General features: G+C 45.2%; 4 protein-coding genes across 4 annotated transcripts; 3 read left to right on the top strand and 1 right to left on the bottom strand.

Annotated features, from left to right (window-relative positions):
• Positions 1 to 1083: 1083 nt before the first annotated feature.
• Positions 1084 to 4156, top strand: LOC135636195 (calcium-dependent protein kinase 29-like). Its single transcript, XM_065147816.1, has 8 exons — positions 1084 to 2016; positions 2421 to 2564; positions 2660 to 2812; positions 2945 to 3060; positions 3146 to 3313; positions 3390 to 3517; positions 3662 to 3761; positions 3854 to 4156. Exons 1-8 carry the CDS (start codon positions 1347 to 1349, stop codon positions 3908 to 3910), a joined length of 1536 nt encoding a protein of 511 aa, XP_065003888.1. The 5' UTR covers positions 1084 to 1346; the 3' UTR covers positions 3911 to 4156.
• Positions 4157 to 5921: 1765 nt separating this feature from the next.
• Positions 5922 to 8572, top strand: LOC135636815 (CSC1-like protein At4g35870). Its single transcript, XM_065148880.1, has one exon. The coding sequence runs from the start codon at positions 6011 to 6013 to the stop codon at positions 8405 to 8407; it is 2397 nt and encodes a 798-aa protein (XP_065004952.1). The 5' UTR covers positions 5922 to 6010; the 3' UTR covers positions 8408 to 8572.
• Positions 8573 to 9316: 744 nt separating this feature from the next.
• On the top strand, positions 9317 to 10873 carry LOC135636196 (uncharacterized). Its single transcript, XM_065147817.1, has 2 exons — positions 9317 to 9870; positions 9959 to 10873. The coding sequence occupies exons 1-2, from the start codon at positions 9371 to 9373 to the stop codon at positions 10608 to 10610; spliced, it is 1152 nt and encodes a 383-aa protein (XP_065003889.1). The 5' UTR covers positions 9317 to 9370; the 3' UTR covers positions 10611 to 10873.
• A 3628-nt stretch (positions 10874 to 14501) lies between these two features.
• On the bottom strand, positions 14502 to 15951 carry LOC103994286 (aquaporin PIP2-7). The gene is made up of 4 exons (XM_009414647.2): positions 15565 to 15951; positions 15184 to 15479; positions 14932 to 15072; positions 14502 to 14834 (listed from the first exon to the last, which is right to left on the bottom strand). The coding sequence occupies exons 1-4, from the start codon at positions 15854 to 15856 to the stop codon at positions 14715 to 14717; spliced, it is 849 nt and encodes a 282-aa protein (XP_009412922.1). The 5' UTR covers positions 15857 to 15951; the 3' UTR covers positions 14502 to 14714.
• Positions 15952 to 16983: the final 1032 nt, after the last annotated feature.

Consider the following 16983-nt stretch of genomic DNA (forward strand, 5'->3'; position numbering starts at 1 on the left):
ACTTTGGTTGAGAATAATATTCTTAAATCTTTAACCTAAAATATGATGGATTTGTAGAACTGAACACCGAAGAAAGCTATGTTCTAGGATTTTCACTGTAAGTTAAGCATGAGAATGAATTATGAATTACTTTTTAACCATATACAATTATCATTTCTCGATGGAAATTCCCAACTAGAATGTTTAGAGATGATGATTATCTGCCTAGCAGAGCTAAATACACTTTATCTTACGAACCATGGATTTCAAATCAAAAGGCAATTTGGTACAATAGGCGAAGGGGACATGAAAGAAACTGGTTTTGAGTTGTGCAGGATTCCCATCCATTTAGAGGTAAGCTATCACTCTCTACTTCATTTCCTTGCATGCTTACCAGCTGATCATGACCTCATATCCTGTCAGAAGAGAAATATAATGTTCTTTCCGAATGATAAATAAGGGATGAGTTACGCTTGTCACCAGAATCGCACAAAGAAAAAGAAATCAAAATGAGATTGCTTTCGTTGTGTTGATCTTGATCTGATCCACAACTTTAAAGAATCTCCTGACGTCAATCATTCCTTGAGGTCTTGTCCACCGGCCAATAGATGATTCTTTCTGAGAGCGATATTTTCTAACGATTATTGTAATTTTTATTTTTTTAATACACTTGGATTTAGTTTATTAATTCGATTGACATGCGAAGGTGCCTCAGAGTTTATTATATATTAGACTCTTTAAGCTATTAAGATTTATGATAATATTTTAACATAAAAAATAAAGATAATATTTATATAGGCTAATTATATATTTTTTTTATAATTAATTATTATCTTCAAAAGTTATATCGAAAACCTTATATTTACGAAAGTTAAATATCTCTATACAGAATTAAAAATTAAGAAAAAAAATTTATTAGAACAATAGATTTAAATATCTTACTTTCGGATCTCAATATAATAAAAGTATAATTATAGAATGTCATATAGAGCTTATTTAGGGTGTGGCGGGAACAATGTCACATCCTTCACGCCAAATGACAATTAAGAAGCAACGTCTTGCCAAGCTCACTGATCTATATCTCCCTCTACCTCGAAGTCTCCTGAGAATATCGATTCCTTTGCGTTATCCGGCAGCATACTTTGAATCTTCTTTCCCGCGTCGAGATCGACAGACAGCTCAAGGAGCATAAAGAAAAGAAGGGGGAAAAGGAAAGTAGAACCAGAGGTGGAGGAAGAAGAAAGGTAGCAGAACCGACCTCCTCCTCCTCCTCCTCCTCGTAAAGTCTATTTAAAACCCATTAGAAATCACCAAGCAGCCGAAACAAGAAGACGAGAGTCGCAGAGGAAGACGAATCCCGAGCGCCAATGGGGAATTGCTTCAACAGAACCTACGAAATTCCCATCACCTCCGGCCCTGTCAAGCCTCGACCTCCGCCTCCACCCGCTGCCTCCCTTCCCAAGAGTGATCCTTCGAAGCCCAAACAAGCACTATCCTCCGTCGGCAGAGCACCTTCCTCAGCCAAGATCGGACCGGTTCTGGGGAATCCCATGGTTGACGTGACATCCCTTTATGCGCTCGACAAGGAGCTTGGCCGCGGCCAATTCGGGGTCACCTACCTGTGCATGGAAAAGTCGACAGGCCGGAAGTACACTTGCAAGTCGGTGTCGAAACGCAAGCTTGTGACCAAGCGTGACATGGAGGACATGCGCAGGGAGGTGATGATCCTGCAGCACCTCACCGGCCAGCCCAACATCGTGGAGTTCAAGGGCGCGTACGAGGACAAGGACAGCGTGCACCTCGTATTGGAGCTGTGCTCCGGCGGGGAGCTCTTCGATCGGATCACCGCCAAGGGAAGCTACTCGGAGAAGCAGGCGGCCGCTGTGTGCAGGGACATCGTCAACGTGGTGAATGTGTGCCACTTCATGGGCGTGATGCACCGGGACTTGAAGCCGGAGAACTTCTTGCTGGTGAGCAAGGACGAAAATGCTGAGCTCAAGGCTACAGACTTCGGACTCTCCGTCTTCATTGAAGAAGGTCTTCTCTATCTTTACCATAAAAAGAAAAAAATATGCTACTGAGCGATGACGATTGCTGGGCATCAACTTGCTTGCTTACTTCTCCATAATCTAGCACGAACTCAATCTATTCCCTGTGCTACTGATTTCCACAAAGATGATCCTTATATCAACTACTATGTCATAAATTTTCACAAACTAAAAGATCTATTTAGCCAACATCCTTGAGATTGAAGTCCGCTTTACCTCTCCTTAGGTTCTGGTTCACCCTATGTTTTCCTGAGATACAACTGTGGCAAGCAATAGGACAACACCCCTTACATGAGCTCCACTTAAATCAAAGATATGTTAGAGAAAGCACATCACACATAATGCAGCTGCAACATTCTGCTAAATTCTAAGCCATTTAAAATGTGTGTCCAGGTAAAGTCTACAAAGATGTGGTAGGAAGTGCATATTATATTGCTCCAGAGGTGTTACTGAAAAACTATGGGAAGGAGATTGATGTATGGAGTGCTGGGGTCATACTGTATATTCTCCTCAGTGGTGTGCCACCGTTCTGGGCAGGTATCTACCACAATTACTTCTGATGTGATCCACTTAACCATTATTTGCTTTTGACAATTGTTACTGATGAATCTAAGCGGGAAAAATCCATGCAGAAACGGAGAAAGGTATATTTGATGCAATATTACAAGGGTACATTGATTTCGAAAGTCAACCATGGCCAAAAATATCCCGTGGTGCAAAGAACCTCATCAGAAAGATGTTGACAAAAGACCCCAAGCGGAGAATTACTGCTGCTCAGGCCCTTGGTTAGAATCTCATATCATTGCATTGACAATACAAAGATGAAGCTTAACTTCTTCCGTTTGTAATCTGTTGGCTTGACTGGTTCATTATACTGATTACATTCATCGTAATTTGGATTTGTTTGGATAAAGCAGAGGACCCATGGCTGAAAGAAGCTGGTGAAGCATCAGATAAGCCTATTGACAGTGCAGTTCTTACCAGAATGAAGCAATTCAGGGCGATGAACAAGCTAAAGAAACTTGCGCTGAAGGTAGTACTTTTGGAATATTTATACAGGTTTTTCTCTATATTAACTGCTGTAGTTTTGACCTAAGATGCCTTCTTGAGTGATCAAGGTAATCGCAGAGACTCTTTCAGAAGAGGATTTAAAGGGATTACAACATACGTTTAATAGCATAGACACCGATCGGAGTGGCACAATTACACTTGAAGAATTGAAGACTGGATTGAGAAGGCTGGGATCGAAGCTGACCGAAGATGAGATCAAGCAACTCATGGACGCAGTAAGACTGCAATGCAATCTCCTTTTCCAATCACCTGCACCAAAGAACAGTCTGAAACGCTCGTTTTCTGTCACAGGCAGATGTAGACAAGAATGGGACTATAGACTACATTGAATTCATGGCTGCTACGATGCATCGCCATAAACTAGAGAAAGAAGAGCATTTGTTGAAGGCCTTCGAACACTTTGACAAGGATCATAGCGGGTAAGAACTCAGTTCCTGACTGCAGCACAATCACCAAACATTTGTTCTTTGCAAAATAGCACCAAACAAAACAGATGTTCATCAATCGAGGCTGTAACAATGGATCTAATTGTTTTATATCTGCTTTCTTGAATTCTCAACCAGGTATATTACAAGAGACGAACTGAAACATGCCATGTCACAATATGGAATGGGTGATGAAGCAACCATCAATGAAGTACTTGATGATGTTGATACTGATAAAGTAAGTGATTGTCTCCCTCTTGTGCATTACTACCTACCTGCATGTATACCTGAGCCCTTACAAGAGCAAAAATATATGTTACTTCTTCACAGGATGGTAGAATCAATTATGAAGAATTTGTAGCAATGATGAGAAAAGGCCACACATAATTCTGGAGAAAGCAGGAGACAAGCAACTTGTTTTCCTTCGAAAATACAAATAAAATCCATCCCAAAATAAAGCGAGAGGCTCTGAATGATCAATAAAGCATTGTGTATGTATCCGCTAAGCAAATACTGATGTTTCAGATATGTGTAAATTTCAGAAATGAATCCAGGATGCTGATTTCTTGTGTAAGACCAATTATGATTGGAAGAATTATAGCGTATCAATTGTAGTGCTGTCTTCCATTGAAATTAGAGCTTCTAAATCATGAATTATGTCTTACCTTCTTTTACTTCCATCCCTTTCCTCTTTCAATGCTACCAACCACTTTCCTTCACCCGTTTCTTTTCCTAACAGTTGCATATCATGTCAACGCTTGATGCAATGTATCTAATCTGTGTTCACTAAGATGATCCTTCAAGGTTTGGTAGAAGATTCATGTCAGCACCTTCCTGTTTAAGATCCATGCCCTTGTTATATTTCCTCATATTAGAGTTACCGAAGATGGTTTTCTTTCAAGCCTTCAGTAAGCTTGGTAGCAGTCATACCCCTGGCAAAGCTTGCTACACGTTACCCCATCACTGAAGTTGATGAATACTCCTGTTTTTGTCATCTCTACTCTGTTGTAGACCAAATGCTAGAGTCGTTCCACACGTTTGAGTCAACTACTGATGGTTTCCTTTCAAGCTTTACATTAACTTGGCAACATCAATATTTATGCCAGACCAAGCTTCTCTATGTGACTAATCTCCAAGTTGGTGCTTCTCGATGTGTAGCACAACAAAGAAAAAGAAAAACTGTGAATGACGACAGACTACCTTCTCTAACCTAATCAACGAAGTTCAAAGGTTTCTTTTCTTCTTTTTCTTTGCCGTGGAGTTGATGATGATGTATGTCATATGGTCTAACCAAGGTTGGCCCAGCTCTGCAGACTGTTAAGAGTCAGGTATCTCTTTCACAGAGGAAAGCAGCTCCACATGCACTGTGGCTTTATAAGATAAATACACCCCAAGTGCAGATGAGTGCTCTTAGCTTGCCCTCCATGGAGAGTCATGATCTCTTTGAGACCGGAGGCAACAGAGGATTGCCTATAGATGCAATTGGGACTTTTCAAAGGTCGAGATTGCTACTCAAGACAATGTGGATGCAACAGGTGAGAAGGGTTTCTTCTGTTGATAACCTTAGCATGCACTGTAATTAGTCCGAGAGAGATTGGTTTGGCCAGTGACAATGGACTCACCTTCATTTCAGAAGTTACAGATTGGAGAAATGATGAGGAAGTTACCCCATTTGACTTGCATTCATAGTTACCCCCTCATCTGGCTCTCGTGCACTATGTAGAGGGGATGTTTTGTTGAAATGGACAAGCTTTCCTCTTTCTTCGAGTATGATGACCTAATTTTTCTGTATACCCTCTTCATAAGCTTGCCTTAGAAAAAAAGGACTTCAGTAAGTGGTAGTGAGATATTGCCTATCCTCCGAGGCTGTGCGACCGTAAGCTAAATAGTATCTTCTTTCTTTATCGATGTGTCTGTTATTGGTCGGGCCCTAACCTTCTCACGCTGACTTGGCTAGCACAGGATAAACATTTCTCTAACCAATTGTTTACGATGGGTTGGCTCCACAGGGTGGCTTTACAACGGAAGAGGTAGTTTATCTTATCGACAAGGTCATGAAGTGAGGAGGCCAACACCACAAGGCATTATTCTTGGACAAATGGGAGCATGCAAGCAGACGCATCCTTTGGAGCCCAACTTTTTTCCTTTTTTGTTTTCTGCATTTGTTGGTTTTTCTTTTCCGCATTAAAACAAATACATTACGGACCACCTCGAGTGGCCTCGCCGTGGCCGCTAATCTTCCTCTCCCTCCCATAATAATTTGTATCCTTAAGATTTAATGAAACTTGGGATTTCATGAGCGTTTTATATTAGATTGACATATCATCCGATATTTGTGGAGGATATCGGACGGTGGAGTTTAGTTTAGAGGCTGACGCTATAATTTTCTGGTTATTCTAAAATAAGCCCGACGGAGACGATTCATAGTCGGGTCTCTCTCGATTAGGGTTGGGGTTTCTCTCATCCCCCTATGAGGGAGAAAGACCCATGAGCGCGCTCTCGATCGCTCCGTCCATGGCCGGCGCGGCCGCGCCGTCTGCGGACCCTGACTACCCCGCCGCCGCGTGGTACGGCAACATCCAGTACCTCCTCAACATCTCCGCCGCCGGCGCCGCCTCCTGCCTCCTCCTTTTCATCCTCGTCAAGCTCCGGTCCGACCACCGCCGCTTCCCCGGCCCATCCGCCCTTGCCGCTAAGCTCCTCGCCGTCTACCACGCCACCCCCGCCCAGATCGCCCTACACTGCGGCGCTGACGCCGCCCAGTTCCTCCTCATCGAGCGCGCTAGCTTCTTCGTCCTCCTCGCCGTCGCCCTCCTCGCCCTCATAGCTGCCCTGCCCCTCAATCTCTGCGCCGGCTCCGTCCTCCTCGCGGACCCCTTCGCCCGCACCACCATCTCCCACCTCCTCCCTGGCTCCCCACTCATCTGGCTCCACCTCCTCCTCGTTGCCCTCGTCGTCGCCGTCGCCCATCTCGGCATAACTCGGATGGAAGACGACCTCCGGATTACCCGATTCCGCGACGGCAGCGGCAATCCCAGTGACCCCAATTCGAGCTCCATCTCCATCTTCACCATCATGGTGCAGGGCATCCCCAAAGCCCTAGCCTCCGACAAGGCCCCGCTCGAGGAGTACCTTCAGCATCGATATCCTGGAAAGGTCTACCGTGTTGTCGTGCCCTTTGATCTATGCACCCTGGAGTACCTCGCCTCGAAGTGGACCAAGGTCCAGAACGACATCTCTTGGCTCGAAGCTCGCCTGAACGCCCGATCCCTCTCGAACGATGGTGACGAAGGCATCCAGATTGATGAGCATCTGTGGTTGAGGAAGGCCAAAGAATTCTGGGCGATGGTCGCTGCGAAATTGGGCTTCACCGAGGAAGAAAGGCTGAGAAAGCTGCAGAATTTGAGGTTGGTACTGCAAAGCAATCTTTTGGACTACCAGGATGGACGGGCGCCTGGCGCCGGAATTGCATTCGTGGTCTTTAAAGACGTTTACACTGCCAACAAGGCCGTGAGGGATTTCAGGTCGGAGAGGAAGAAGAGGCCCATCGGGCAGTTCTTCCCCCTGATGGAGCTCCAGCTCGAGCGGAGCCGGTGGAGGGTTGAGAGGGCCCCGCCGGCCGAAGACATCTACTGGAACCACTTGGGCTTGAGCAAGCTTTCATTGAGATTGCGGAAGATCGCTGTGAACACTTGCCTCCTCCTGATGCTTCTGTTTTGCAGTTCACCTCTTGCAATCATCAGCGCAATGAAGAGTGCTGCAAGGATCATTAATGCAGAGGCCGTCGATCATGCTCAGTCATGGTTAACTTGGCTTGAGGGCTCGAGCTGGTTTGGGGCTCTCGTTCTCCAGTTCTTGCCTAATGTCCTCATATTCGTGAGCATGTACATAATCATCCCGTCTGCACTGTCCTATCTTTCCAAGTTCGAGTGCCATCTCACTGTTTCTGGGGAGCAGAGAGCTGCATTGCTAAAGATGGTTTGCTTCTTCTTGGTGAATCTCATTCTCTTGCGTGCAATGGTGGAGTCATCACTTGAGAGTGCGATACTTCGAATGGGGAGGTGTTACATGGATGGGGAAGATTGCAAACAAATCGAACAGTATATGAGTGCTTCATTCCTGTCAAGGTCCTGTCTCTCCACCCTTGCGTTTCTCATCACGAGCACCTTTCTTGGGATATCCTTTGATTTGTTGGCTCCAATGCCTTGGATAAAGAACATTCTGAAGAAATTCCGGAAGAATGACATGCTTCAACTAGTTCCGGAACAAAATGTGGACTACTCAGTAGAGCAGAACAATGAAGAAAGTAATTTGCGGATGCCTCTCGTTTCTGATAGAGTTGATAGTTTGGATTTGAATGGTGCCGAAGTACAAGATCTTTCAGTGTATCCTATAGACAGGAGCTTCCACACCCCAAAGCAGACATTTGACTTTGCACAGTACTATGCTTTTAATCTCACAATTTTTGCGCTCACGATGATCTATTCCTTGTTTGCTCCGCTCGTGGTTCCTGTAGGTGCCATCTACTTTGGCTACCGATACATAGTGGACAAGTATAACTTCTTGTTTGTGTACAGAGTTCAGGGATTCCCAGCTGGTAACGACGGGAAACTGATGGACAGGGTCTTATGCATTATGCATTTTTGTGTAGTCTTGTTTCTTCTGTCCATGTTGTTTTTCTTCTCAATCCGTGGTGACTCCACAAAGCTGCAGGCCATCTTTACTCTAGGATTGGTGTTGTTCTACAAAATGCTCCCCTCGAGAACCGATAGTTTTCAGCCATCTTTGTTGGAAGGAATTCAGACCGCCGGTAGCTTTGTGGATGGACCAACTGACTATGAGGTTTTCTCCAACATTGACATCGATTGGGATATCTATCAATGATCATAAGTTTGAGTTCCATACTACTTTGTGCTGTCAATGCTGCTTTGCAACAGGCCTTGGATAATGTATAGATGCTTGTGTTGTGTGGTTCATCCTAATATCATTGCGTGTGTCATGAGCTTCCTTTTATTTATTTGTTTTATAGAATCCATGTGTATTTTTTTTTGTTGGCTCGGCCTGTGTTAGGGTAAAGTTTGAAATTTGATGCCTTCTCAACCTAACTCTAATGGTCATGAGGAGTTGTATGACAAGTTCAAAATCTGTGGTGAAACGGTGATTGCATTTATGGATTCATGTGGCTACTTCTTGTCTGAGAACAGCGAGTGAGACCACAACATTCAGCCAACTACAAGTGTCTCTGCTGTGGTCCAAAGTATGTGGTAGCAAGTTAGAATGAAAGGAGAAGAAATAGAAATTTTATTTTATTGATTGTATAACCTCATTTATAAGATTGAAAAAAAATATTTAAATTAATTTTATAAATTGATGACGATATTGTAGGAATCAGGAAAAAAATAAACAAGGAATGTCAAAGAAAAAAACAATCTAATATAGAGCTTGGGATAATTATAACCAATTAACAATGAAAAATGAATAGAATCTAATGGATAATTGATCATGATTTATTCATATACTTTGAGTTTGTCATATGAAGTGAAACTTTCTCTCAATACTCGGTGAGATGTTGAGATCAAAGAATGGACTCCCATTTGATACATACACTGCTCTTGTGACGCATATAAATATTTTACTTTGATGTTATCAGGGCATATATTACTTTGTGGTATACGTTTAGAACAACAAAAGCTACATTGTTCCATTATGCATATCCAATCTACACACAAATATATTTATTCTTTGCAACTTATTTTAGAGATGTTTGGCAGTATCACTTGTTGGAATCTTCTAAGCAAACATACTGCACTTAAATGCTTCTTCCTTCGAGAAACTCGTTTCAACACGATGAAATGCTTCTTTCCTCGAGCGACTCCTCCCCAAGTCAACATGGGCGCGTATATGACTTTGACGTACACATCATGCGTTGTATATAGCCAGCGCCAACCCCGTTCTCACCGCTACCTGTTGTGTGTCGGTGCCGCGTCTCGTGCAGCCAAACTAGATCCGATGGCGACTCCCCCTTCCAAGGGCATCACCGTTCCCGCCTCTCTCCTCATCCTCACCGCCGCCGCCGCCTTCCTCCTCTTTCTCCTCCTCCCCTCCCTCTCCCCTTCTTCCTCCAATGCTCCCTCCCTCTCTTGCCCCACCACCGCCGCCGCCGCCGTCGCAGCGACCACAAGGCCTCCAGATCCAATCTCCCCCACGCCCGACGACATCGCCTGGCTCAAATCTCAACTCGCCCGCAACTCCGTCCAAGAACCCCCGTCCTCCCCCGCCGCCTGGCACTCTCTCCGCAAGGGCATCAACCCCCGCACCCGCGCCCAGCAGCTCGAAGACCTACGCCGGTGGATTCCTCTCCCCGTCGCTCGATCCTACCCCTCACTTTGATTCCAGTCGTTTTTGGAATGTCTGATATTGATTGGTTTTGTGCAGGTTCAAGGGCGTCTCTCACTACGAGGGCGACGATGCCGGCAACCACACGGCCCTCCCATGCCCTGGGGAGCTTCTGGTGGAGGAGCACCACAGTAATTACGGCGAGCCGTGGGCCGGCGGCCGCGACGTCTTCGAGTTCCTCGCTGCCGCCGCCAGGCTCGCGCCCGCCGACCATGTGCTCGAGATCGGGTGCGGCACGCTCCGGGTCGGCCTCCACTTCATCCGGTACCTCGACGCGGCCAGGTTCCACTGCCTCGAGCGAGACGAGCTCTCCCTCATGGCCGCGCTCCGCTACGAGCTCCCTTCCCAGGGTCTCCTCCACAAGCGGCCTCTCATTCTCCGAGGGGAGGACATGGAGTTCGATCGATTCGGATCCGATGTTGTCTACGATCTCATATATGCAAGCGCGGTGTTCCTCCACATGCCCGACGCGCTGGTCTGGGAGGGGCTGGAGAGGTTGTCGGGGAGGCTGAAGCCGGAGAAAGGTCGAATCTTTGTGTCTCACAACATCAAGTTCTGTTCACGACTGGGCGGCGACGTGTGCACCGAGAGGCTCTCGAAGTTGGGGTTGGAGTATGTAAGGAAGCACACGCACGACAGCTTGCTGTTCAGCCATTACGAGATCTGGTTCGAGTTCAGAAAGATGGCCTAGTGTGCGTCCATGGTTGCTGGATTTTGGGGCATCGGTTGTACGCCAGGCAGAACAGGCATTGATATGCATGGAGATCAAGGCACTGACTGAAACACGAGGAAGGCGATGGAGTGGCTCACATCTTTCTCCTGGTCGCAAGTGCAAACCCACCTGGTGAGGCTGCTTGGATCTTCAAGCCGCGGCAAGTAGGAATAGTGTTGTATTTTTTTACTGGCTCGGAAGAATTCTTTAGAATGCATAGTATTAATTGTTTCGCTGCTCCATATTTTGCTCACACTGTTTCAGTAGGCTTTGATTGATGATGCGTGCAGCTAAATATTAGGGCTTCTTCGTTCACCACGAAGGCCACGGAAACCATCAGCAACATCGAGGCTTATTATCGAGCATTAGCTATAGAAGAAAATTTTCTTCAAGATTTTGCAATCTTGCATCTTTCTTATCTGATCATATGCCACATCGAGCCTTCTTGCATGGCCAAGGAGACTTCTCTAGTAATGCTTTCGCTGCATCTAGCGGAACTACTTCTCTCGCTGAACACGATAACGCACAGGCTATCTGCCGCCATCACCCCGCTGAAGTGTAATCTCAGGATCCCAAGCAGACATTAAAGCGAACACCTTATAGGCATGGACTTCTTATAAGTGTAATCTCAGGATCCCAATAGCAGACATTAAAGCGAACGCCTCGTAGGCATGGACTTGGTGTTTTGTGGAACGGAAAGGAACTACTCGATTGCATCGTTGGCCCTCCCATCCATTGCACACCATCCACCCAAGACCCCACATTCCTTGATGGCGTGGCATCAGAGATGGCTCGAGCATACTCATGTTTGCACTTCCTCCTCGAGAAAGCCCTCTCGAAGAGCGACGCAGTGGGCAGGTTTGGCGTGCGTCAAGGATGCCATGTTTGCACAAGCTGTGTTTCCCTAAAGAGCTCCAGTGCTTTCCGTATCCTTCCACTTCTGCGAGCAACGATGATTCGGCACCCCAATTTGATGTGTCACCTTCCCCAAACTTTCGGCCCGGAAAGCGAAGCCTAAAAGAGCTCGGCCAATTGCCGCCTGAGCATTCTTGAAGGAAATTGTTCGACGGTGGGTGGAAGCGCAGTAGATGATGGAGCTGTGCGGGAAGATAGGACGGCGAGGAACGATGTTCCCAACCCATCCGTCATCCACATTGGTTCGAGTTCAAACCTCCTGAACGAGAGAGACTTCGTATCTATATGCATGTGAGATGATAATTAATAATAATAATAATAATAATAATAATAATAATAATTGAAAGAGTCATCTTACATATATTATATTTGGCTCATAATAAAAAAGTATTAAGTTTTTATGTTAAATATTTATCTAGCCTGATTTATGATACTTGATCATATTAGATTGATCGATGCTCATCGTTACTAGATTTAACATAATACTAGAGCTAAGTGGACAAAATTTGATCTCAATGAATATTAATCATATCACCACAAATAGATATGGATGGGTGAACCACAACATAGTATCAAAAAAAGATACGAATAAAATTTAAAACAATAAAAGTAAGGGGAAAACTATTAACTCACATATAAATAGAGGAAAATGTTTGATATATTTATGCATATGAGATAAAGAAAGATGAATTGAAAAGGTAATCATAAATCTCTACAAATTGAAAGAATCGAATTATACATGACTCTTAACCTAAAATATTTTACTGAATTGATGTTATAACTAATATGAAATCCTATTTAAGCAAGGATTTAGGATGACTTTGAGTGTGCGCACACAAGATTAAAATGCTTCCCCGATATTAGATAGATCTTGGTGGAATCTAATCAAGTGCTCGGATAATTAAATCTCATTAGTGTCGCTTGAAATCAAACTAATTTACGCTTGATGTATTTTATCGAGAGTAACATTGACAATAACTTCAGTGATTAAACATAAACTAGTTTTGGGTGTGCTTCAAATTAATCATTGTCACAGCTGATGAATGACCAGTATCAACAAGATTGAATCGACAAGTTATTATCATGAATTTTATTATCTATAAATGAATGTAATTTAAGCTCATATTTATAAGCATAAAAATATGATTATATTACTGTTATATAAATATTTTAATATTTAAATTTAAAATCAAATAATGATAGATTAAATTTATGATATATACCTTTCGATATTACTCATAAAGCTTTTATCTGATCTACAAGCGTATCGGATCTAAAAAGCTACAACAACACTTAGAGAATTAGACTTGTCATGTCTTCTCTTCATATCCTTCGTATCATAATTGTTATGAGCGATTAATTAGAAACAAAGAAAGATATGAAAAAATTTATAATATCTCATTAATCATATGTTTTTTACCTACCAAAGGTCTAATATAAATAATGAGAAAAAAAAATTCATTAAGATTATTTCCTAAAAAATCTGATCATAATTATATTTATATTGATCAATAATCATAATCAAAATTTATTTATATCTATAATATATATTATCTAATTAGATATGATCATACATGTCGTATGGAGCAATTAAGTCTCATTTTGTATGCTTCTCGTTATGGCTCAAATCCGTAAAGACGATTAGAACAAGAACAAAACCCTCAATTAAAAAAGAAGTTTATGTCACACTAAAGTAGCTAAATTTGGTTTGGATAAAAGAACAAATTTGTGTAGCAGCAACAAGCATAGGTTGAAGACTATTATCAATCATTTTCATTTCGTTTTGCTCTACTTTTAAGTCACCGGACTATTTCATGATCTTTGCACGCAACAGAGAAACCCAAAACCCCACCTCTTACATGACTCTCGAAACCCCAAATTTCTAAACTCTAAACCCTTCATGATCATTCCTTAAAAGGCTGCAATCTTGTAAAGACCCTCTACCTCTGTTCAAAACATTGTCTAGGTAGACAAATTTGGTGACACAAACAGCTGAATTGGGAACAAGTAATTGTCCTTTTTTCATCTTGGACTCCTATGTCTAATCATCTTCATCAGAATCTTATTCAGTATAAGTTAAACAGCTCCGTTCCACTGCAACTTTTGTGCACTAATATGCCACTGCACAGGTTGATTGATTGATGCGTTGTGCTGAGGCATGAAATGTAGAACTCGGGGTGTATGAGTGAGAGTTCTCTCTTTAATGGTGGCCAATTGTTTGATGTTTACTGCACTACTGCGAGGAGCCTTCCAAGAAACAACAGTGGTCACCAATTCTGAAGGAACAGTGGGAGGACACGACACTCTGGAATGATGTGGTCATGTAGCAAGCGCCACCACCACCGGTGGGGATAAGGTGACAAATGACCATGTGACCATTGGGCAAATGCTTCCAATGGCAGTCCAACATATATGCCCACCATGCCTTCAAGGACGACCCTTTGTGCCATCAGAGACCTTCCTCAGCAGCGCTGGACGAAGAAGCCAACGAGCTGTCCTGGTTATCTCCTTCACCCGACTTTTGCCATCCCACCCTCTCCTCTCCTTTTCCTCCCAAAGCTGCAGGCCAAGTGCAGCACGCCTCGGGTAGCTTTACAGAGCGAGCTGCCGCCTCCTCTACAGCGTGTGAGCTTTTAATGACCGAGTACACTTCTCTTTGTGGCACGGTCGTTGGGAGCAGTGAATAGCCTGCCTTTCAACTTTGTTCGAGGCAAACGATTTCTCATTTAATATTTATTTTCGTTTTTACTCGTCTTCTTTTGCGTAAAGAAATTGAAAGATTATTTTTTAGGGGAGTATAGTAAATGCAAGTGGAGGACCACATGGAGAAGGATAAGGACACGGTGGGTCGAGCCGGGGAATGTTCTGGAGAACAATTCCTCCTTTAATAATTAAGCCAATTATGAGCAGATTACAGACATACGATGGATGATTAAGCTAAGAGACAACAAGACGAACATAATTTCCAGAACTTGAATTGAACAAAGGACCACACATCCCCCCATACATTACACAAGACGAAGAAGAAGAAGAAGAAGAATAAAGATGAGCGAGTGAGAAGAAACTAAGGAAATAACGAAGGGAAATCAGAATCAACCCCCCACAAATGAAACCGGAAAACAAAGAGGTAGCGGGGGCTCCGGCCGCTGCATGCGGGTAGGAGAGGGCTTAGTTGCTCGGGTTGCTCCTGAAGGAGCCCAGAGCCTTGATGGCGGCTGCTCTCAGGATGTACTGGTGGTACGCCGCGGCGGCCAACGCTCCGATGAACGGACCCACCCAGAAGATCCACTGCATGAAGCATCAAGAAGAACACAGTCAGTCATCCTACGTCCAAACAACCACAAAGATGGAGGAACTCATGTAATCTGTCGATTTATAGACTCACATGATCATCCCAGGCCTTGTCCTGGTTGTAGATGACTGCGGCGCCAAGGCTCCGAGCGGGGTTGATGCCAGTCCCGGTGATGGGGATGGTGGCGAGGTGTACCATGAACACGGCGAACCCGATGGGAAGTGGTGCCAACACCTGCAAGGAATTACCTCAAATATGAACATCCTCTGTGCAAGAGCTCAAAGACTAGAAATTTAGTGGCAGATGCGGATGAACTCATGTGCATGATATGTTCTTGGTACGTACGGGGACGTGAGAATCGCGGGCGCTGCGCTTGGGGTCGGTGGCGGAGAAGACTGTGTAGACGAGGACGAAGGTGCCGATGATCTCCGCCCCGAGGGCGGTGCCCTTGGAGTAGCCGGTTGCGACCACGTTGGCCCCGCCGCCGAGGGAGTTGTACTGGTGTTTCATGATCCCTTTCACGATGCCCACCCCGACGATGCCTCCCAAGCACTGAGCCACAATATACAGCACCGCCCTTATCAGCGACACCTTCCTCGCTAGGAACAGCCCGAACGTCACCGCCGGGTTGATGTGTCCTCCTGAAAACCCAAGCAAGTTATGAGCATACGAGCAGATCGGTTTAGTATGGGTGGGTCGAAGCTGGCGAGGTGGATGAAGGAGGACCTGAGATTCCGGCGGTGCAGTAGACGAGGATGAAGATCATGCCGCCGAAGGCCCAAGCGATGCCGAGGAGGCCTACGCCGCTGCACTGGTCGGCCGCGTTCTGCTCCTTGTGGCCGATGACGGTGGCGATGCTGACGTAGAGGAAGAGCAGGGTGGCGACGAACTCGGCGATGAGGGCTCGGTAGAAAGACCAGAGGCGGACCTCACCAAAGTCCAGCAGCGGCGCCGGCGGCGGGTCACTGTAGTCCTTCGCCGGTGGCTGCTCCACCTCCACGCTCACCTCCTTCGACATGATGATCCTCTCTCTTACTCTCTCTCTCTCTCTCTTTTCTCTTTGCTTGGGCTCACTTGCAGCTACTACTGCCCCTCGTGGCTTTGTGTGCTCTCCTATGGAATGAGGCTGAGGGGGGCTTTATGGATAACATGTGGGCTACAGAGGTTGGTGGCTTCCCTTGACAGCGAGAAAACAAAAATAATAACAACGTTGATGATGATGATGATGGTGATGATGATGATGATGATGATGATGATAACAAAAGACAAGCCATATTTAATTTCATAGTATTCGGTAACGAAGCTTCACGTGAACGGTAATCGGGAACTGCCGTTGGATTATGTGAAGAGATAGAGGCGGAGGAGTTGAAAGGTGGTCCAGGTGGGTCCCGGTGACAACCAGACCATGTGAGCTCATCATGTTCTCTGTTCATCTCGGGGTGGTTTAAATACACGAGGCGGGCTGGGTTGGATGTGTGTCTTTGCACACGAGTGTCAGCCTGGCATCCAACGGCTCCTCCAAACTATACAATCAAATTGCTGTGACATCCATTATACATGTGGCTTTTGGGTTCCGTATGTCTTCTCTCACGAATGATCAAGTGGTTGATTGAGCCTAATCGATGTGAAATATGAGTCAAATGTTCAGCCGGGTTGGGTCCGAGCGAAGCAAATTTGTGAGACCAATCCGTCTGATTGCCATCGGTCCTCGTGGTTGGAATATTCTAATTATTGCTGCGCTCCAACTTGGTCTGGGTACGAAGCAAGTGCCACACCGAGACAGCTCCAGATGGAGAAGTCTCCTGCTGTTCCCCGGTTCTGCACTTTGCCCTCCGCCGTCCAAATGCAAGCCAACGGCGATGCTGGCTTCCCTGCTCCTTCAAGATCTGCGACGCAGGTATCGAGCCCCGAGTACCGGTTGAGCCAACGGAAGAAAAAGGCATAGAAAAAGAGAAAAGGAAGCCTGTCTTATCGAGACAGGGGCCCTCCCTGTTTGGCTCCCACAAACGTGTGATCCAGGTGATGCCACGTGGGGGAGACGGAGGGGGGCCCTGGCTCGGCCTCATGGACTTTAGCCGTGCCCCGCTGGGCGGTCGCCGTCTGCTCCCGAGGCCTGACATGACTGCGACCCCTCGCTGCTCTATG

Source organism: Musa acuminata, chromosome BXJ3-4 (assembly GCF_036884655.1).
Source record: "Musa acuminata AAA Group cultivar baxijiao chromosome BXJ3-4, Cavendish_Baxijiao_AAA, whole genome shotgun sequence".
NCBI lineage: Eukaryota > Viridiplantae > Streptophyta > Magnoliopsida > Zingiberales > Musaceae > Musa > Musa acuminata.